The sequence below is a fragment of the Cydia fagiglandana genome, chromosome 19 (assembly GCF_963556715.1).
Source record: "Cydia fagiglandana chromosome 19, ilCydFagi1.1, whole genome shotgun sequence".
In the NCBI taxonomy this organism is placed as follows: domain Eukaryota; kingdom Metazoa; phylum Arthropoda; class Insecta; order Lepidoptera; family Tortricidae; genus Cydia; species Cydia fagiglandana.
The window spans coordinates 13,145,403-13,167,765 of record NC_085950.1 but is presented as its reverse complement, the minus strand read 5'-3'; the positions used below and the strand labels follow the sequence as shown (position 1 = coordinate 13,167,765).

At 37.6% G+C, this 22,363-nt stretch overlaps 2 protein-coding genes across 2 annotated transcripts in view; one reads left to right on the top strand and one right to left on the bottom strand.

Annotated features, from left to right (window-relative positions):
* LOC134674145 (uncharacterized) overlaps nucleotides 1-11,732 on the top strand; it is a 63,396-nt gene extending 51,664 nt beyond the window's left edge. Inside the window, exons 2-3 of the mRNA XM_063532200.1 lie at nucleotides 10,710-10,834; nucleotides 11,314-11,732. Coding sequence (XP_063388270.1) covers nucleotides 10,710-10,834; nucleotides 11,314-11,677 — 489 coding nt within the window. The 3' untranslated portion in view covers nucleotides 11,678-11,732. The remainder of the gene's footprint in view (nucleotides 1-10,709; nucleotides 10,835-11,313) is intronic.
* A 1,723-nt stretch (nucleotides 11,733-13,455) lies between these two features.
* On the bottom strand, nucleotides 13,456-21,811 carry LOC134673951 (transmembrane protease serine 11G-like). Its single transcript, XM_063531996.1, has 8 exons — nucleotides 21,220-21,811; nucleotides 19,800-19,989; nucleotides 17,749-17,851; nucleotides 17,123-17,299; nucleotides 15,891-15,982; nucleotides 15,037-15,100; nucleotides 13,883-14,029; nucleotides 13,456-13,584 (listed from the first exon to the last, which is right to left on the bottom strand). The coding sequence occupies exons 1-8, from the start codon at nucleotides 21,758-21,760 to the stop codon at nucleotides 13,471-13,473; spliced, it is 1,428 nt and encodes a 475-aa protein (XP_063388066.1). The 5' UTR covers nucleotides 21,761-21,811; the 3' UTR covers nucleotides 13,456-13,470.
* Between the last annotated feature and the right edge of the window lie 552 nt (nucleotides 21,812-22,363).

The following is a 22,363-nucleotide window of genomic DNA, read 5'->3' as shown; positions in this document are numbered from 1 at the left end:
CTTCTCTCTTATCAGTTAAGGTCATTGACACCCCGCCCCTCCCGCTGTTTGCAATCGCGTCACCAATTATGAACCCTATTGCAGCGAGATTACCTACATAAGTTGCTAATTTTTCCTTTCATATTAACGGGCTTAGAACCGTCAAAATGCAAAGGCAACCCATTTTTAATCTAAAATGTTATTTCTGACTAATGATTATTAACAAAACGTCCGTGGCTTAAAAACAATGAGTAAAAACTAGATCAGGAATCTTTGCATTCAGGCGTATTTAAAAAATTGAATCAACTTACGTACATTTAATTAAAAATCGACGCAATTAACGAAAGTCCCACGAGATGGTACTCTTGGATTCAATCCTTGTCTGCGAAGGCGTGGAACGGATTCCATTTCGTATAATCTTTGTGCACCACGTAAACACTCACCACTTAATAAATAACACCGTACCACTTCGTAATATTCCCGGTTCGAAAACATTTTTTTTAACCTTAGTACGCGCGCGATTATTATTTTAAGGTTGGCGAGTGACGAGTGACTAATCATTTATGCTTACCGTTATGTTTACCGCTAGCGCGGAATGGTTTAGTTTAGACTACCCTCGAAATTGATAAACCTGCCTACCATCGCCAACACTAACTGGATGGACCCTATTGCAACGATTATAAGGTTTAGTGAAGGTCAGATAAGGGTTTTGCTGATGTTGTTGTTAAAACCTACTATTAGGTTTGTTTACATTTGTGGTAATAGGGTGACCACGACTCGTGGAAAATATTTAAAAATTGAAAAATTAAAATTAAAAAAAATCGGAAAGGCGCTTCCCAGGGCTCAGAACCGGTATTTTTTAAAACCCCGAAATAGCACAATATTTATAATTATTCTAACCTCTTTACGTAGGGCTGAATCATGTAGGTATTTAGGTGTATTTAGGTAATGAATTTGTATAAAGTGTACTCTTTTTTTTTCGCTAAATAGATTCCTTAAGTGTAACCTAGTGCCGGGAATGAATATGGCCAGTGATTTAAATTTCACCCTGTATAATTGATGTAATTTTTGCGTATTGCGTATAAAGTGAAACTACCTTCAACATTAAAGAAGCAAAATAAATTATTACATATTTGTAGTTGTAACATTACAATTTTTCACTTGTATATTTACAAATCAACAATTCTACAATTATGTAGCTGTCGTGACATACCTTTATTCTTTGTGATACGCTTTAGCAAAAATTACATATTTGTATACTGCAGACTTGTAATGAATACATATTTGTAATTATTGTGGTACATTTTTTTGTTTACAATTTAACAATTTTGTCGAATTGTACACTTGTAAAGTTTTGTGGGATAGGGCACAGTTCTCTCCAATTGTCCGTTCCCGGACACTCCTTCATAATTTTTTATCTTTTACACCTGACTGCGACTTGTTTGCCGACCAAATTCATAAGCTTTTTAATTTACGTTTTTGCGAATCAAACATGCAATCGCTTGTTAATCGCTTTATTAAATAATAAATAAATAAAAAATAAAAAAGCCTCTTTATTTCCTTATCAGTTTACAAACTTGGTATAGTTTAGTTTAGGTACATATACTATTAATTCTTAATTTAATTTACCTTCTAGTAATTACATGTGAACGTGAAAAACTTAAGCATTTTTTTTTTGAAGTGAAGTTTGAGTGAAGACTTTTTACAATTTTTTTTTTACTTTTTTTTTTTTTTATTATGCATGGGTTTACTCATGGCCACAGACTAGCCGAGGCGTAGACGTGGCCTACGATGGAGCGAGCTCGCCCAGAAGGTGCCTGTTCACTAAACTTATAAGACGATAGGAACCCCATATTGGGTAAAGGCCTCCTCCAACTTGTTTCATTCTTGTCTGTCTTTACATGTACTGTTTGTGTCTCTTTTTGATTGGAGGGTTTCGCTTTATTATAACTTACTTAACTTTACTACTTAATATTACAGTGCATTGGTGTTAGCTGTAATGCTGTTAAATTTGATTTCAATAAATATCAAATATAACCGTGGCACTAAGATACACGCCGTACCTATTTCTTTCCCTTGTATTTACATTACTTGAGGTTTGTCTTTGTAGGCTAGTTTGCCTCCCAAGTCCTGCTGTTGACTTTCGGTGTCTCCGCGTTGCGAATTCTGTTTTCTCTCCAAGTTACTTAACATCTTTGGCTAAGTAGTTTAGTTCCTTGTATAAAAAGATGACAAAATGAGTCCTCCGCATATATTTGTAGTGTGTATTTTTTACTCAACTAAGAAAGAACTAAGTTTCGCTGTAGGTATATTTTGTTACTAAAATTAAGAATAACTGCTATCAATTGTTTCTGGTAATATTTTTTACAAAGGTTGGCGACAGGAGCTTTGCGAGGAAACTCAAACACATTTCCAGGGAAATGAAATTAAAATTGTCAAATTAAAGCATGTAATAAGAAAGTTTTTGAAAGAAGCCCTATTTCATTAGACTGTGTTGATAAGAAGCCAGACAATACACAATTCAAGTTTAAGATTTTATGTTAAACAAGCCCAAGGCGTAGAAATGGCAGAAGTAATTCGATAAGTCCCGCCCTAGACGAAAGAAAGTAATTACTCGGCCCCTTTTTTTCTGTCGCGCTCGAAATTACGGACATTATCTGAGATTGGGTCGCGACAGCTCAGTGAGCCCCATCGCTGGCACAATTAAGTGACCAATCTTAAATCTTATTGCACCGAGATAAAGTTTACATAGGGTCAGTGAAGAATGTCGAGGTTAAGGTGCATCCACACCGCAGATACCTTTTGTGGACCAACAACGCAGTGACCCAAAATGAGTTTTGCGACGGAAGCACGGTCGCATTTTTATTACAGACTATACTTAGGTGCGCACTTTTAGTATTTCATTTTCTATAATAGAATAGAATAGAATACAATATAGACCGTTTATTCGTGACATAAAATGAAAAAAAAAAACAACAAGTAACTTAATGGGGAAGCGTTCATCCACTATTCTCTTGAGGGATACTATAATTGACCATATCTAGCGTACGTCAAGTCTATAGTCCGTTTTTTTTAGCATTAGAAAGAATTTCGCAGAAGTAAGCTTGTAGTTCCAAATCCGGCACTTTTAGCGGTAATAATTTGAAGTAAATTATATGTATTGACCATGCTACATTAGATAATTCAATAATTATTAACAATTAAAGAGCCTGATAATAACTGCACGCTTGCTTCTGTGGAGTTCTTTCTAATGCTAAAAAAAACGAACTATAGCTGATGACCTCTTTAACTCATAATACGTACGTTGCCTGGAGGCAGATGGGGCATTAATCAGTGACAGTTTCACAGCAGGTAGCCGGTTCAAGCTCAACTGCTGCAGACAAATCACAAGCGCACGCGGTTTAAGAGACGTGGCCTTGCCATAACTGCCTAAGACACAAGATAAACATTTTTAGCTGTATTTGACCGATCAAGCGCGAAGCGTCTCCGTTTCAGCTTGGACATACATTATTTCTTAAATCTGGTTGTTTGTCCGACAGTTCTCCTCTACAGGTCACATTTCACAACAGATATCCGTAAAATTTTATGAATGCTACTAAGGGTCGGTTGTACCAAACCGTTTGTCACCGTTAAAGCGGTCACAATTTTTTTTTGTGTGGGAAATTTCATACCTTTTTGCTGTTTGACGTTAATCAGTCTGTTGGTGCAACTGGGCCTAAGTGTCTTACTTAATGCCCTAGATGGGCAGAGGGCGTTCAGAATGCGCCGCCATCTGATCGGTCTTGAGCTTCATGCTTGAGTTCGCAAGTCTTCCCAATCGCCTTCGCCTCTGCAATAATATTTAGTCTGTCGACAGTTCTGCTTTGGACGGAAATCCACTTTCCTTGGTGCTAGACTCCAGTCTAGGGCTTGCCTCGGTATAGGTATGGTCAGAATCCCACTACAGGGTACTATCCTACTTGCGAGCACACCAGAGACAGCAACGGCGTTGGTAGCAGTCGCGGTGACCGAATCGACCGTGGTTTTATTATGCTATGCGTGGATTTATTGGATGCTAGGTACTATGTCCGAGTATACTAGCTTGCAAAAGCTCTGTGAGCCGCTGGTCGTTTATACCTTGCGACGCGTAGAGCCTAGTAAATTGCGCCCGTCCGTCCGTGGCACCTGTAATCCACCGCCTAAATAAGGCACACTTAGCACTAATTGCAATGCATGATGGAGCTGCGGCTACATTCTAATCAGTCTTGGCGTAATCAACTAAGATGTAATAAATAGGGGATCCTACAGGCCATTTTAGTCACTGGATTAATCGAATGATCTCGAAAACCGGCTCTGAAGGTAGAAGTTCAAGTTCGTAAAACGGATCACTGAAATCAGAAGTCATAACATTTATTGGTGATAAACTTACTACTTCATAAAACAAAAATAAAAAAAAACAACAACGAAAAAGTATAAAACTACACAACCAATTTAAAACATACCAAAGCAAATCTGCTGTTCCATAGGATACGTTGACATAATTATGGTTCACCAAGATGTAAGAGACGGCTGACTATTTCGCGATTTCAGGGTTGGCCCCATAGTAAAAGTTGTTCAATATGTATTATACATATGTATATCCAACTAATCATCCCTCAGAGCATGATCAAACATAAATAAAACGTAAAAGGGACTACGACCACTGTTTTGTGTGTTATTATATATCTTTTTAACGATAAATCTGTCTCACTCTAACAATAAAAGCTTATAGATATTTATTCATTCCTACTCTAAACAGTATAACAAAGAAATACTCAATTATACAGGGTGTTTGGTACATCGTTTGCCAAATTAAAACGGCAGATAGCTTGAGTCATTTGCTATCTTCTCATGCCTAGAAAAACAAAATTGGTCATGTTTTTTTTTACTACTACGCAAGTAAAAATTAGAAATTTATTTTTACTTTTACTGTCATAGAAGTGAAATTTTTTTTGCACCAAATTAAAAATTTCTAGGCCTGAGAAGATAGCAAATGACTCAACCTACTCGTATCTGCCGTTTTAATTTGGGAAACGATGTACCAAACACCCTGTATATAATTCTGACAAACGGTTATTTATTTTATGTAATAAAACAAAAGTAAACATACGTAATCTTCGCTGTTGAAATACATTTATTCAAATACTGCAAATACTATGTTTAATGAAATCTAAAACAGCCCAAAAACAGCGAAACCCGCACAAGAGAGTAAATACGAGTGTCTCATTTGCATGTGTGTGCTCAACTCCTTAGCGCTGTGTGTTTAGGGTGTTCGTTTTACATACACTTATGATGACATACATATATAACGCGAAATGTTGAAATATGTATTATTTTTTCTAGTTTCGTTACAAAATTTTCATTATGTTTAAAGTTTGAAAACTTTTAACCGACTAAAATTCCTCACTAGTTAAAATCTGTGAAACCATTTGGGTTGTAATGTAAAGCGTGCAAAAAAGTAGTAGTTGCATGTAACATATAAAATTCGCATGTGTGATTACCTACCTAATTGCCTACAAATATAACAATTTGATGGCGTAAACTCGTCGAGTATGAAATAATTTGTAACTAAACCTTCTACCTCACAAGTTAATCCCAAATAAGGCCACAAGACTTTACACGGTCCGACCGAAAGCCCGGTATTTAATTACAAAGCTTAAGACCTTAGGTGAAATCGTTTAGTGCTCAAATATAGTCGAGTATATAAATACGAGTATGTATACATTTTTTACCATATTGCAATGGATTAAGGTAGAAATCATAAACATATTTTAATTCAGAAACGTTGAGGCGAAAGAAGAGATTCTTTTAACCCCTTAGACTATTTAACAGAATTCTTAGTGATTTAAAATCATCAGATACCTATGACCTATGTCCAGTAGGCAACTTAGGAAACTATATAGGTACCGATTATGATTTTAACTTTTTCTCTTTCAGATCCCAGGATAGGTATGAGAAGTTTTAATATCTAAAGAAGGCCTGTGATATTATTTTGGTGGATGTAGGCGACGTGTAGTTTAGTACGACGGGCGTATCAATCAACGATTCGCGGTATTTCACATGAAACATAATATATTCCGTCGACATAATTTTGTGTATGGTGCCGACAATTGTGCCTCTGGTTCCATTATGATTATACGTAGGTATTTGCTGCCAACAAATTTTGTGAGTGTTACATACGGTGAATACGCCGCACCGCAGTAAATTGCACTTAGTCAAAACAAATCTTTTCTGGTGTCATTCTTGACGCGCCATTACTTTCGAGATGAAGGATTGTTATTCATAAAGAAATTTCAAAGATGCGTGGATTGTGTAGTAGGTACTTACTTGCCATAATGTTTATGATAACTTGTGTTTGTAAACTTTTTAAATAAATTTGTAGTCTTTGCGTAAAGAGGTTGCTGTAGCTTAAAATGTTGAATTACTATCATAATGACCGACCGAAAGCGGAGGTCGCCATTTTAGCTGGCGCATAAATTATTTCGTGTCTGCATGTTTTTGCCTACTGATCACATATTTCAACCGATACTCGTCAGATTTTGATGAGATTTGGGAGACAATTACAATTTTCTTTTCGACAACATTTTTGGAATTTTTATAAATGTCGATCTGTACAGTGTCAGGTAAAACTATTAATGTAACATGGTGCGCATTTGGGTCTCCTATCCGGCAAAGTTAAATAGGCTGCGAAGGTAACCGCTCCCCGGGGGCTCGTGGGATCCTATCAAACTTGCTAATTGCTCGTAACAGCGTGTTAATCTTGCAAGACTCCACATCTCATTAAAACGTAGAGATTGTGAAGTCAAAATTTACCTGGAAAACCAATTACTTTCATTGAGTTTTTAACCTAAAATTTTGCAAAATGTTTGTAGATATTGAGTTTATAATGAACTAGCTGCTGCCAGCGACTTTGTGTGGAATTAATACATCCATATACCACTTCTATAAAAAAACCCACCCCACTTTTCACTCCCTTAAGGTTTCCGGGACGTAATACTGCTCTTCCCCGGAACTCAAAACATTTCCATACGAAATTCCATCTAAGTTCAGTGGATCAAGCGTGAAGAGGTAACAGACAGACAAATATAAAAAGTTGCTTTCGCATTCCCTTATCCGGCCCGAGCTATCTAAGAACAAAACTACTAACTCCCATTTTCCAGCAATAGCAAAAAAACTTCAAACTATTTTCAATCATTTCATACGCTTACCCACGGCATTGCTAAAACCATCCTTATTAATATAGACATACGGTATAAAACGACTTGTATGTGCGATGAGCGAAATGAATGGATTCCCGAATGATTGGTATGAGCGGATGGATCGTTTGACGCGGTTGGAACGGGGATTCAGTTTTATGCTTAAACTTGTTTGGCACCAGATACCTAGGTAGGTATATAGATTTCGATGGTTGGTTACCTATTACAAACTTTAATTTAACTTGCAATATATGTATGTCACTAAATATGTAAATTTTGGTTAAGTATCTATACCCAGATAAACGTAAAACTAAAACATCTTACCCGTGGTTTTTTTTATGATTTTTCGATATACTTACTTAGTATCAACAATAGCCACTACAAAAAACCAACAAAAAAACCGGGCAAGTGCGAGTCGGACTCGCGCACGAAGGGTTCCGTACCATAATGCAAAAAAAAAACAAAAAAAAAGCAAAAAAAAAACGGTCACCCATCCAAGTACTGACCACTCCCGGCGTTGCTTAACTTTGGTCAAAAATCACGTTTGTTGTATGGGAGCCCCATTTAAATCTTTATTTTATTCTGTTTTTAGTATTTGTTGTTATAGCGGCAACAGAAATACATCATCTGTGAAAATTTCAACTGTCTAGCTATCACAGATCACGAGATACAGCCTGGTGACAGACGGACGGACAGCGGAGTATAGGGTCCCGTATAGGGCATGCTCCCGGGAATTCCCGAGACTGATTTTTCTCGAGAATTCCCGGGAACGGGCACTTTCAGCCAGTATCGGAACTGGAAACAAAATTCCCGGGAAAATATCGAAATTTCGGGAAATTTATAATTGATATGTTATATTGATATGCTATCACGGTTCGTGAGATACAGCCTGGTGACAGACGGACGGACGGACGGACGGACGGACGGACGGACAGCGAAGTCTTAGTAATAGGGTCCCGTTTTACCCTTTGGGTACGGAACCCTAAAAAGCGGTGTTATAACACGGTCGGGATAAATGGGTTGATTATTATGACATTTTGTAGCTCCAAATTGCTTTATTTATTCAGAGTCCTTTTTTTAGGGTTCCGTACCCAAAGGGTAAAACGGGACCCTATTACTAAGACTTCACTGTCCGTCCGTCCGTCCGTCCGTCTGTCACCAGGCTGTATCTCACGAACAATGATAGCTAGACAGTTGAAAATTTCACAGATGATGTATTTCTGTTGCCGCTATAACAACAAATACTAAAAACAGAATAAAATAAAGATTTAAATGGGGCTCCCATACAACAAACGTGATTTTTGACCAAAGTTAAGCAACGCCGGGAGTGGTCAGTACTTGGATGGGTGACCGTTTTTTTTTGCTTTTTTTTTGTTTTTTTTTTGCATTATGGTACGGAACCCTTCGTGCGCAAGTCCGACTCGCACTTGCCCGGTTTTTTCAATTAGTGAAACATGATAGATACTAAATTTAACTAAGTATTTTTACAAGCTTTTATTTACTTTCATCTTCAGGACCGTTGTCTGTCTGTTTGTCGGTCTGTAATCAAATCTTGCAAGTTAAATTTGATCCACTTCCCGGTTTCCAATTGAGCTGAAATTTTGCATGCATGTATAAGTAAATCGGATGACAATGCAATATAATGGTACCATCGAGCTGATCTGATGATGGAGACAGGAGGTGGCCATAGGAACTCTGTGATGAAACAACGCAACCTAATTGTGTTAGGGGTTTTTAGAATTGTCTCGATGAGTATTAGTTGTCTGTCGTAAGAAAAGTACAGTCAGCGATAAAAGCTTGTACCAAAAATGAAATTTTTGCAAAAACTTTTTGACATAACTATAATAAACACAGTGTACCGCATATTACATCATTTGTTTTGTCCTCGTTTTGTGGTTAATATTAGGTATGTTTTACCATATACCTACATATTCAATACAGGAAAACTGGACTATGAAATGTGTTCTGTTTATTTCAATAACCTGCATTTAGTTAAAGTATTGTTGCTGTACAATAATCAAGAGTGCTCTTTAAGTAATCCTAGTTTATATATTAAATTAGTACTTGGGGCTATATCCTGAAATGTCTTTGATGATAAATAGTGGTATAGAGAAATGTCTTTGATGAGGCATTGTGTGAAATGAAAATAATGTTGTTTTGAAGTTATATAGACAATGAACGAATAGTCAAATATTGGAAGAAAAATGCAAGGTAAGTTCCTCTTTATAATTGTAGAAATAGATAGATATAAAGATAGAATACTCTTTATTGGCACACCTCAGTAAAAAGATACAAAAGAAAAGAACAATAGAATACTGGATCATAATAAAAAGTTTCCTTTATGAATTATCCAGTAGGGCTAAGATGGTCGCCTTTTTATAATCTGTCACGTTCTAACAATTATGAAAGTGCGAAAGTGACGCATGACATGACAAGTGATGAAAATGCGGCCATGATCCGTATAGTATCTAAAGGTATATTATTTTGATACACCCAACCAAATGGAACCCAAATACGTATTTTACTAAATGTTTGCAACATTGCAAATATGTTTACTGTACCTACCTAGAAATGTACACGACTACCTAATAGTTGACGTAGAACTTACCTAAAAATAAAGTGTATAGTCACCAAAAACTTTGTGCTGGATGTTTTTTGATCCCAACTGAACATACAACATGAAACTTTCATTGGGTCATTATGACGGTTGTACTTATATCAAAAGTCTTTCAAAACGATGGACAAATCTAAGGGCACTTAATAAATGTGTCTTGTTTTTGTTGTTGTTGGGAAATACATTGCCGCATATTTGTCATAGTTTGTTGCATGAACACATTTTCTTTGGGGACAACGCAGTATCCTCTTGGGGTTCAATGTCCTAATACTAGTACAAATTACCTCCAATGAAATTTAAATCTTAATGAAATGGAATAGAGTTGTTTTTATTTTGTTTAGTTAGATTTTAAAACAAAACAAATTCAACTCTATTTTCTAATACGGTAGATTCAAATTAGATTGCCAATTTTCCTTGTATGGTGGGCCGCTAGAGGGTATGACTATTTCTTCCATCACTCAGCCAACCCTTCACTTCCTTCCTGTTCATATCGTTACTCACAGATCATTCATCTTTTCTTTGACATTGGTATATTTTGAGCAAACCAAACTAATGATTGGGGTCGTCTTACTATCTTTTTCACTCTTGCGGCTGCGGCGACCATGCAAATGTGAATGAGAGATTTTTCGCCTGTCGTTAGTTTTGTTTGTCGATAGTATACTTTTTATTAGTTCCTTATGATTTTGACAAGGTACAGTCAGCCGGAGAAGTTGCTAAGCGGGCGAGGTGTTCAAAATTATCTTGACACGCTCTTATTCTCTTAACGATGCGTCGCGTCAAGTGCATTTTGAGCACCTGGCCCGCTTAGCAACTTCTGCTGCTGACTGTATGTGTAATTATGTACTTATATGTATTTAGAATTAAATGAAATAATAACAGTTTTAAAATTAAAGGCAAAATAGAAAACTCACCGCTTCGGGAAATCATATCATACTCGTATATATCGAATTGCAGATTGCATATGCCGGGGGGACAGGGATCCCGAAAGCAATGAAGATTTCTGTTCAATTTATTGCAAATTACCAAGGTACGTTGAGCGCAACAAATGTCTACACTACATCATAATTTTTCTAAACATCTGTATATGCGTCTATGGGCTACAGTGATTACGTACCATTAGGCGAAGGTACCGTATGCTTGTTTGAATGCGTTATTATAAAGCTTTTTTGCGAAAATTCCTACAGAACTACAGAACAGTTTGCTATGTACATATAGCCGAAAATGATTTGATTGTTCATTAAAATAAGTATCAGCGTGACGAGCTAAAGGCCAAACCACCTGTGGCCATCACGGATAATTACGTCGGAAGGGTGCTAACCTGCAGCGAGTGTGGCCACACATTTGTTGCAAAGATTGGCTACGTCAGTCACTTGAGAGCGCACCAGCGACGCTCTCAGCAGTAGAAAGGCAATCGCTGTAGCCGAAAATGGCTAGGAGATGATGATGATGAAAATAAGTATCTGTCCTATTTTGTGTTTAACTGGTAACTGTTTTATTACGTTTCAGGTTCGACTGGTACTGGGGCAATGTCACTCGCTCCGAAGTGGAATATCTCCTCTTGAAATACCCAGGCAACTTCATAATCCGAGCGTGTAGTGATACTGATCATATACTCTGCGTGTCTTTTCGTCTAGACCCCAATTCTTCAGTCAAAGGCACAACCAGCAGTTTTTCTCATATGAAATTGAAGCACTATAAAGGAAAGTTTTCCTTAGATAAGAAAGAATATGTGCCAGTTGAGAAGATACCAGAACATTGCGAAAAAGTAGGCAAAGAGACGAAAATTTTCAATGCTACTGTGTTAAAACAAGATGAGAGTACGGTACTTGAAATGGCGAAGGTATTTTGTAAGCAACGACGAGAGTCATGAATTTTAAATTTAAATAGGTACATAGTAATTTGATAGATCTCAATACGAGTAGGTTTACTTTAACGACAGTAATAATAAGAAGGACACAGTCATATATCCTGACATATTAGTTATACTTTGTTGTTAATCGATATAATATTGTGTATGGAGTAATAAAAAGCCAGAAGCACAAAAAAGCACTGGTGGCCTAGCGGTGAGAGCGTGCGACTTGCAATCTGGAGGTCGCGGGTTCAAACCCCGGCTCGTACCAATGAGTTTTTCGGAACTTATGTACGAAATATCATTTGATATTTACCAGTCGCTTTTCGGTGAAGGAAAACATCGTGAGGAAACCGGACTAATCCCAATAAGGCCTAGTTTACCCTCTGGGTTGAAAGGTCAGATGGCAGTCGCTTTCGTAAAAACTAGTGCCTACGTCAAATCATGGGATTAGTTGTCAAGCGGACCCCAGGCTCTCATGAGCCGTGGCGAAATGCCGGGATAACGCGAGGAAGAAGAAGAGGAGTAATAAAAAGCCAGAATTTATAATTATGAAATATTTTACTGGCATTTCCTATGACAGCCAATTTAAATGACTGATCTTTTAACCCATTTTATTATCGTAGGTATATTATGTTGAATTATTTTGATTTCGACTTCAAATTACAGATATAAATATTTTTGATTTTAGTTACTTATCCGTCAATCGGGTTTTTACATTCGAGTATGTACAGTCACCCGGTACAGGGACCCGGGTATGTCCTTAAACTACGTCCAAGACCACCGGTGGACGGGCAGCAGCGTCCCTCAAATTCCGTGTACTCGACTGCGATCGCCAACCCGCCTGCCAAGCGTGGCAATTATGGCATTCACCCCCCATAACAAGGGGGAGACCTATATTCAGCAGTGGACGTCTTATGTCTGAGATGATGATGATGTACAGTCAAGTGTAAAAATATCACAAACCATCTCAAAAATATGTCCCACAGCTCTTATATCAGCGAATTAAGAACTATGGGACATATTTTTGAGTAAGTTGTCTACAGCCATATTTTTTTACACTTGACTGCACCTACTCGTAACTACACATCCTTTCACTGCACGAATTGATTTTGATAGTTGCTTTTTTAGGGTTCCGTACCCAAAGGGTAAAACGGGACCCTATTACTAAGACTGTCCGTCCGTCCGTCCGTCCGTCTGTCACAGTTGAAATTTTCACAGATGATGTATTTCTGTTGCCGCTATAACAACAAATACTAAAAACAGAATAAAATAAAGATTTAAGTAGGGCTCCCATACAACAAACGTGATTTTTGACCGAAGTTAAGCAACGTCGGGCGGGGTCAGTACTTGGATGGGTGACCGTTTTTTTTTGCCTTTTTTAAATTATGGTATGGAACCCTTCGTGCGCGAGTCCGAGTCGCACTTGCCCGGTTTTTTTTTGTTTGGTAGGTTGCACTCCATTAAATGATAAATATAAATACCCCTGAACACCGACAAGACATCCTCCAGACTGAGCATAGTAGCGCTACCCCCTCTGACTGAAAAAAAATATTTTTACATAAGTACCTATTCATGTGATCAACTCCGCCGCGTCGCCGCGTCGCGCCGCGTGTGTGTCTTTCCACCGCGATACAACCGGCTGACAATTTTTTTTAAATTCACGATAGCATTTAAACTATCATCGACAAAGTATCAAGCGGGAGGCGATGACTGACAATATTTGCTCCTGGCCCGCGGTCCCTATATTACCTACCCCATAAATTATTAGAGGTGACAAAAATAAAACACATATAAAACACATTTGAAACAGTTTAGATTTTGACTCTTGGGCCTTCAGGCACCTCCGTGTTGAGTTGTTTGAATACATCAGAACGTTTGATGCCCAGTGTGGTCGTGCGCACTTTGAGGCGGTAGTAGTCTGGCATCTAGAGACAACATAAGAAGGTCAGTAGGGCTAAAATGTCGCCTTTTTATGATCTGTCACGTTCTAACAAGTATGAAAGTGCGAAAGTGCGCATGACATGACAGGTAATAAAAGTGCGACCATGATTTCCGTGCAGGACATATCCCATAATTATTTGTTGCCCGTGACTTCGAAATGCCTTCGAACAAAAACGTCACTTTTGACACTTGTTTGACACTGACATATCCAATCCATATCGTTTCAATATCTAGTATTTGACGTATATCATTGTTCGAATACGGCTGTATGGTATAACTTACCGAATCATTGACTTGTTCGATCCAGTCCGCATAGGCTCCGACCAGCGTGAACACGGTCGGAGCGTTGGCATACCCGCAGACCGTGGGCCCGAACGATATGATGCCTACCAGCTTGCCAGACAGGATGGCCGGACCGCCGGCGTCGTGCTAATAAATCGGTACAGGAATGGTGTTCATCAATATAGAAGACATATTTTAACGACGAACAGCCGAGTTCGTTTGCGGTGTTCCACTTATGAAATATTTGCCTCGAGATCATAGTCTAATAAAACATGGTCTTCTCTTCCCAGAGCGACACAAGCCTACGTCACAATAACATGGCTGCTATATATAGCGCTATCGCATATTATCATATAGCGCTGTCGCATGATGACGTAGGCTTGTGTCAGTCAGGTGACCTAGAAAAGACGGGAAGAGAGTACTATACCATGCCTCGAGATAAACTCAAGCTTAGGCTCAAACTGTCACACTAAGGTGGGTAACCTTAAATGCGTCCTAATTGGTTATCTGTAAGAAGGGCCGGAGTATAGCTCGTTGCATGGATCGAGGCAATTTAAAAGTGGATCACCGCGAACGCACTCGACTGTACATTCAGCAAGCTGTAAATTTGCATGGACTTTTTATTAATGCAATTTAGTCACAAAATGGCCATGTAATTTTGCAGAATGATGTGTGATAATCGGTTGATGTTAAAAGAAATTTACCGGTATGTCTGAAAATGTAACCGGGAAGTGGCTATAGGAGCTTAAGGCACTGGTCCCACCGCGAGCTAGTAAGCTATGAGCTATCGGCTATAAACACGAACAAAAGATAAGCACTCCCGTGTAAATAAAAGAGACACGGCGATATTTATAGCTCGCCGCTGGGCGAGTAACTATACTTACAATAAGATTAAGTAATAAAGAGTAATTACGTAAGTCTGAAATGTGACGTCCCACGGTTAAAGGTACCTTATGGCGGTTGGCGCTTACGCTATTATTAAAGTTGCTCCAATATTATTGCGACACTATGCGACGTAAACGCCAGCCGCCATAAGGTACTTTTTGCCATGGAACGTCACAAATAAGGACTCATGTGTGATGCATACGAAGGTATACGAAGGTTCGAATCCCAAATATCGGATTACTAATAAATTGGTATTAGGCAGTACTCACGTCACATGCCCCTTCTCCTGTGGTTAGCGTGCCAGCGCAGAATTGATGCTTCGTTATAAAGTCACTACAATCAAAAATAGAAAAAAAATTAAAACAATTTAAGTCATGATAAAATACTTATTTTTGCATTAATTTATTTCATTTATGTCGTGTTATGTTGTTGTTAACGTACCTAAATAATAGGATTTTTATTAGTTTTTACATATGACGGAAAATTTCACATGCTATAATATAAGGAATGGAATGCGCTCCGGCAACAAAGGATATAGCAGGATAGCCTTTGAAATATAGTTTTTAGTCTCATTAATACTTGTACAAAATTTAAAATTCGTCACTTTCATAGTTTAGAAAAAATAAATAAAACAGTTTTGGGGTTAATCGGGTGTTTTTCACCCCCAGGGGGTAACAGAGGAATGAAACTTTGTGCAGGGTATTACCTCCTCAAAAGGAATCATTTGGTTATAGTTTCGACCCAAAAACGCAGGGGGCAATTTTTCAAAGGCTATCCTGCTATACCCTTTATGATCTCGGTCTCTTTAAAGCAAGTGAGTAAATAGGCTATTACTAAAACGGTGAGGTCCATCTTAGGCTTTGTCTACGCTTTCTATTAGTTGTTTACTTGTGATTAGGGTCACTCGCCGGTCAGTTAATACTAATAAAAAAAAAAACAATATTCAATTTTGCAAATTAAGTAGAGATCGTATCGTCAGCTAAAGTTGAAAAGTCGTAACTCAATTTCAAGGATTTGCAATTTTAGTTGCCAATAGCCTAATGTTACAAAGCTTTAGTCTTTTCATAGGAGCTTTGCAACTCTCGCCGATGATATGGCGGACATAATATTATGATTGACTTACTCGCCGTAGACTTCCTTGCAGAAAGAGTTGGGGTAGACAGGCAGGAATTTGCGCTGTAGAAACACTGGCTCGTACGCGAGGCGGTTGGACATCTGTTGATGTGTGTTTTACTTTAGTTTTTTATGCTATAGGAGACGAAGGAGCTGATGATTCGCCTGATGGTAAGCGATTACCGTCGCTCTTGGACACCCGCAATACCAGAGGGGTTGTAATTGGTCTTGGTAACTATAAATGTAATTGTATGAATTTGTGTGCTAGTCTTGTAAAATGTTTAACCACCTGCTATCTGATTCAGTTAATATTTGGTGTAGTTACGTCCGTAATTCCCATGACTAACATGGAGCTGATATATGCTGATGCAGTTGAAGCTAAATGATCGTTCCGATGGAAAACCACTAACATATCGAGTTTAGGCTCATTAGAAAGGTCTCAAGAAGTACTTTTTAACTAAAGTGTGTTATCCTGTCGCGTGGAATTACAATTTAAAATGTTGGTCGTTCCAAATATGTAACTAAATCTATCAGTCGATCGGTCGATGTCAGGCCCCGTAGACAACATGCCCATTCCCTATCGCTCCGTAGCGACCGAAACGCAACTGTCACACTAATATGGAAGCGATAGAGAGACACTAAGTGTTTCGATGGCGAAGCGCAAGCTATTGCCACCTTTGCTAGGCCGCCGGTCACCACGGATGTTAGAAGCCCCGACAGTAGGTAAATAGGAAAATTACAATAATTTTACCCGTTTGCTGTTTATATAAATTGTCCTTCCAAACATCGGACTATAGGGGGCAGTTTGAGGGCAAGGTAAGGTTTACAAAAAAATCTTAACTTACGAGTATTATAATGTACCTAGTATTTGTAACATAGTTAATTAAATTGGTTACCCATTATCATTTATTCATCTTTAATGTGAAAATACTCTTTGAAGTGATGACTGATAGCCCACTGAAGTGGCCACTTAAAAAACAAATAAATAGCTGACATGCGTCATTATGACTGTTGTTCATACTTATATTTGTTGGTAGAGTTGGAATTTCACATTATAAATACTAGGTACCAAATACTAAGTACAAATACTCGAAAGTGAATTGATTGATTTGCGAACCTTACCTATCATTCTGACATGCCACGAAAATGCCCGCTGGAGTCCGACGTATGATCCTTAACACCCCACCCTAACACCAGTTACAATAATTTTACCCGTTTGCTGTTTATATAAATCGCCCTTACCCTAGTAACACCCCACCCTAACACCAGCACTTCAGTGGCGGCGGGGTTGTGGTCGAAGTGCGAGATGTCGATGATCTTCGGCACGCGGTGGTGGTCGAAGGCGATGCGGTACCGCAGCCGGATGACGGCGATGTTGTCCGCCAGCGTGCGCGGGTTGTACGTCGGGTGGAAGTATACCTGGGAACAATCAGGCCTTGAAAACATGACAATAGAAAACGCCGATCGAAAATTTAAAAAAATTTGGTTAGTCAGGTCAGGTTCACTGATACCAATTACCAAAAACTGATACCACTGACTGAACTGATATCAATTAGCCAAAAAAGCGAAACGGTCCGACACAGATAATTTCATAATCATTTAGATATCCAAGTTTAGTTAGGATTGGTAAAATTTTGGAGGAGGAAACAGTCGAGTACGAAACCTCGATTTTTGAGATTTTTACGCAGGATTTTTCGTCTTGTCCTTATCGCAGTAATTTTAGGAGCCGCTTCCGTTAGCGAAACGGGTATATTTACCTAAAATATTTAAAACTCAGCTCCTGTTTCGTCTTAATTCACGACAGCCATAGCAGAGAGCATGAAAAAGAAAAAAAATATTTTGTATAAGAAGCATTTAATGATTCTTACCTCTAGTGCGTCGACAAGTTCACCGCTGATCCTGCTGTGGTTGCTGCCTACGCGCACCTGAAGCACGCGAGGGTTTTCTCGGAAGAATCGGTTGTTGTGCATACTGTGGAGTACCCATTTAATTGTGATTAGTATTACAATTTACATAATCGGGCCAATAATGCGCAGCCCCTAACTATACTTTTAAATTACCTGCGAGTTGTTTTTCTTATACATATTTATTAAATTCTACGTCAGATATCTAATAAACAATACACGTAAAACTAGCTCAAAAAGTCACTTTAAATTGTAGTCGAGATAAAGTAAGCAAAAAACTAATAAATGTAGAAGACGTCTCAGGACATTTAACGAAGTCTAAATAAGACTGGTCCGTCCCTTGAGAGTTTGATCACGAAATTATAGCAAACATTGTTTTTTGTTTTTTTTTTATAGGCGTAGTGGCAGTGTCATTACGAACCATAAAGCAAATGACAAATACTGCCTCTAGTTTTTTTTTATGGCTGCATGCCACGATGCTGTGTCACATATTTATTAAATGTGTGACATATTTATTAAATTCTACGTCAGATATCTAATAAACAATACACGTAAAACTAGCTCAAAAAGTCACTTTAAATTGTAGTCGAGATAAAGTAAGCAAAAAACTAATAAATGTAGAAGACGTCTCAGGACATTTAACGAAGTCTAAATAAGACTGGTCCGTCCCTTGAGAGTTTTATCACGAAACCGCGTCCAAGAAGTAAAAGCTAAACTTTCCAGCTTAGATCTTAATTAACTTGCAACTTTATCATAATATTAAAAGAATTTATTCAGTTCAAAATTATTCCGTGGACAAAGTTTAACTTTATAAGTATCGTTTTTATTCATAGGATTTAGAATTAATGTTTTTATTAAAGTGTTTTCAATCTAGTTAATATTATTTTCAATACAGGAGCGATAACAATGTTAATTTGGTGTTTCATTGAAAATAAATAATAGGATCGTGAATTGTATTGTGCGATCATCAAATTCTATTAGTATTTTCTAAAATCTATCAAATAAATAATGTAATTGAGTAGAAATTTCGTCCTGACCAATTCGGGCTTATGTAATTCAATTACAGAACAAATTTAGTCAGATATCCAACGATTTTCTGACAACTAGACTAGCTGATCCGTAGTGCAATGTATTCTGTAAGTAGTTACAGTTTTACAGTCGCCCTCAGATATATCGCAGCGGCCAAGGTGTTCACAATATCTGAACATGCACTCTAACGCCATCAGGACGCCTAGGCGTGTTCAGATATTAGTGAGTGCCTAGACCGCTCCGATATATTATGGCGACTGTACAATATTACCATTAAATTGTTTCTACTCTAACTGTATACCTATGTATAGCTATCATACGCTCTTGTAGATGAAATTTATGAATTGTATCGACAAGAGCGTATAATCAGCAAGAGCTGATTCCGCTTTAGAAAAAGATATAATGGGGTTGGCAACTGTCAAAGGTTTGCCTATGCAAACCAAGTCATCCATATGCCATCTATATGGCGCCATCACAGCTTGTCCCTTTTTCTATGAGATTTGGCTTAAAGGACTGGCATCCAGGGTATTAAAAAGACAAAAATTTTACACAATTCTAGGGATTGACAGGGCAAGCTATGATGGCGCCATCTGCTAAAAACTTCCACCGGCCAACCCCATTGTATAAGGCGTGTCACCTGCCGCACAACCCAAACTTAAAGTACAACAACTGACCCAGATGGCAAAAATCTCATTTTGTATCACTTTGATCAAAACTATGTTCCTGCTGTATAGTATATAGTATACTCCTCCATGTCGTGTCCGACAACGGCGACCTTTACAAATTCCTCTGATGAGCACGTATATGTCTCGCAAAACCGAACTTAGTTTTAAATATCTGATCGCACTGTGCACAATAAAGCTGCCCTTGGTCGTTACTGCCACTGTAACTGTGTGTGCTGTAACTGGTTGGTTGTTGGTTGGTGGTTACTGCTGTACGTGGAGCATCAATAGAATCATCATCGCCTGATGTAAGTGCCTACTTACAGTTGCAAGCAAGCCGCCGACGTCAGCACCAGGTCGTGCCAGTACAGCACGCCGCCGCACCAGAAGCGGCCCATGATGTGGACGGAAACCATGAAAGGGTACTTCTGGATGACCGTGCGCTCGCCCTTGTATATGCGGCGCCCGGAGCGGCTGTGGTGCTCTTTTAGGTCTTCCAGCTCTGATTTTGGATCTGTGAACAGAGTTTTACTCTTTTATATTTTGTCCCGACTGTGACGTAAATATCGCTTACCAAAACTATAGTAACTTGAGAAATACGATAAATCTTATTACTCTCTACGTTTCATATCATTCACATGTTCTAAAGTTTCTCATAGGGTCGTCTAAATATAGGGCTCCGTAATCAAACAAGAATGTACGAGCCCTTAAAACAATATGTCGTATTCATCGGCAAGAAATTCCGATAACATCAATATTGGCCAATCGAGTTTCACGAGATATGTTTTTGTCTATTACAACTTCAAAGGCAAACTCGGCATTGTAACTTGTATCTTTTGTCGAATCCTAAACATTTTCTGAGAAGCATGTCTTTTGAGTAATTATTTTTGAACTTTCTTCTTCCCACGTTTTCATCTGCATAGAAAGTATATGCAAAAAAATAAACTCCATCCCCTTTTACTTACTTTTTTTTAAATTTATTTATCACAAAAAGTTTACATGGTACTAACATTTTTATATTCCGCCAAACTGAGGACAGCTTGTTGGCGGATAAAGCGCTCTCTATCCTCTTGTGTTCTACCCACCGTACTAACATACTTATAAAGTTATAACTTATACACTACTTGACTATATCCTTCCCGGATTTCAAAAGAAATATCATCTAAATCGGTTCAGCGGTTCGACCATGGAGAGGCACCTTGGAGAGGTACCTAACAGACAGAGTTATTTTTTTATACTACTTACGGCCTTACTCTCACATTTATTTTATTATATACTTAGTATGAATCTAAATATTTACTTACCCTAAAATTAAAATGGTCCGTAAACTGACTAACAATAAATTGGATAATATAATAACAAGTATGAGACAACAAGTAAGCAAAAGTTTTAATTGGGTAAAATATTTTAATTGGATTTTATCACTGATTCTGATGTTATTAAAACATGATATTATTAGCACACTCAAGATCAATAAAAACGGTAACTTTGCATAGAAATATATATAACTTTCATAATTATGATTCAGTAAATCTAAATACCTATTTACGCCGTACGCCCTAAACGTACATAGACTGAAATAAAATCCAGTGGAGATATTATATTTGATCAAACATACACTGAACTATCATCTGGGACGGACAAATATTGCTTTAGAAAACAATAACTCCTACAGTTTTTCCGTTTGCTTAGCGACCAAAATGAATGTTTGATTTATCCTCGTCAAAGATTGAGCTGGACTCACCCCAGTATATATTGGCTATATTATCTTCATCAAACTTATGTTCGTCCTTTATCTTTTCTCCTAGCATCTTATCTACTACCTCTTCTATAATTTCCTCGTCAAGTCCTGGAACTTCGTCTTTCATATTCATTGACCTTCTAAACGATTGTACAATTCCGGAAGAGTTTTTTTGAGAAATAATTTTTAAAATATCATCTCTGTTCATTTTTTCTTTCAATTTCAAATAGAGATTTTTAGGTTCTTCGTTTAACTGTAATAGTCTGAAGCCGTCATTATCATTTAGTGCTTCATAGAAATTAGTTTCAGTTAAGTTAATGTCTCTACTTTCATTTAACAATAATTCTGCCATCTTTTCTTTATCGATAACATATTTGTTTATCGTCTTTAGTTTCTCTCTTAATTCGTTCAACTTTGGATTATCTGCTGAATTTACAGCTAGAATATCTACTAAGTTGCTAGCTATATCACTAACAGATGGTTCTTTATAGTTATCGTTAGTAGCGAGAGCACATGAAAAATATAAAACGGTAAATATCAACATCTCAGCCGAGTTATGCGGTCGTAGCTCTGAACTAGTATTTTATTTGGTTTTGAAATAAATGTACCGATAACATTTTATGATTTAGTTATCGGTCACTTCTTTCTATTATTTACAGCTTACTTAAAGTGAGAACGCAAACCGGAAAATATTAAAATAAAAGATATTACTTATACTACTATTTACAGGGGATGTTCTCAGCAGTTACAGATGGTAAAATAGTTAAAATGGTCATATCATTGAAATCGAACTCAAGTAATTTCCTGGACAAAGAGCTAACTGTTTATGCTATTTAGCAGTAAAAATTTGTCCTTTTATTATAGATACGTTTAATATGACGTTTTTATCATTTTTATGCTATAATATATTTATGCTGCCATTATACTACACAATGATTACAATTTCACTGCCAAATATTCCAATCCAATCATATTATTCGATCAACATTTGAAAAGCCTTCTGACCTCACATTAGCCATTCATCATGAATAAGTTGATTACTTAATACTACATTAAAAATTCAAATATTTTGAACGTCGTTCGACAGCGACTAGGTATTAGATTCGGCAATTAATTTAATTTGCAGATCCATTAGCGATAATAAAGA

Coding starts and splice junctions, on each gene's coding strand:
- LOC134673951 (XM_063531996.1), bottom strand. CDS start 21,760: ATGTTGATATTTACCGTTTTATATTTTTCATGTGCTCTCGCTACTAAC. Junction 19,990..21,219: donor TATAGCCAATATATACTGGG/GTGAGTCCAGCT, acceptor CTCTGTTCACAG/ATCCAAAATCAGAGCTGGAA. Junction 15,101..15,890: donor TGCAAGGAAGTCTACGGCGA/GTAAGTCAATCA, acceptor TTTTGATTGTAG/TGACTTTATAACGAAGCATC.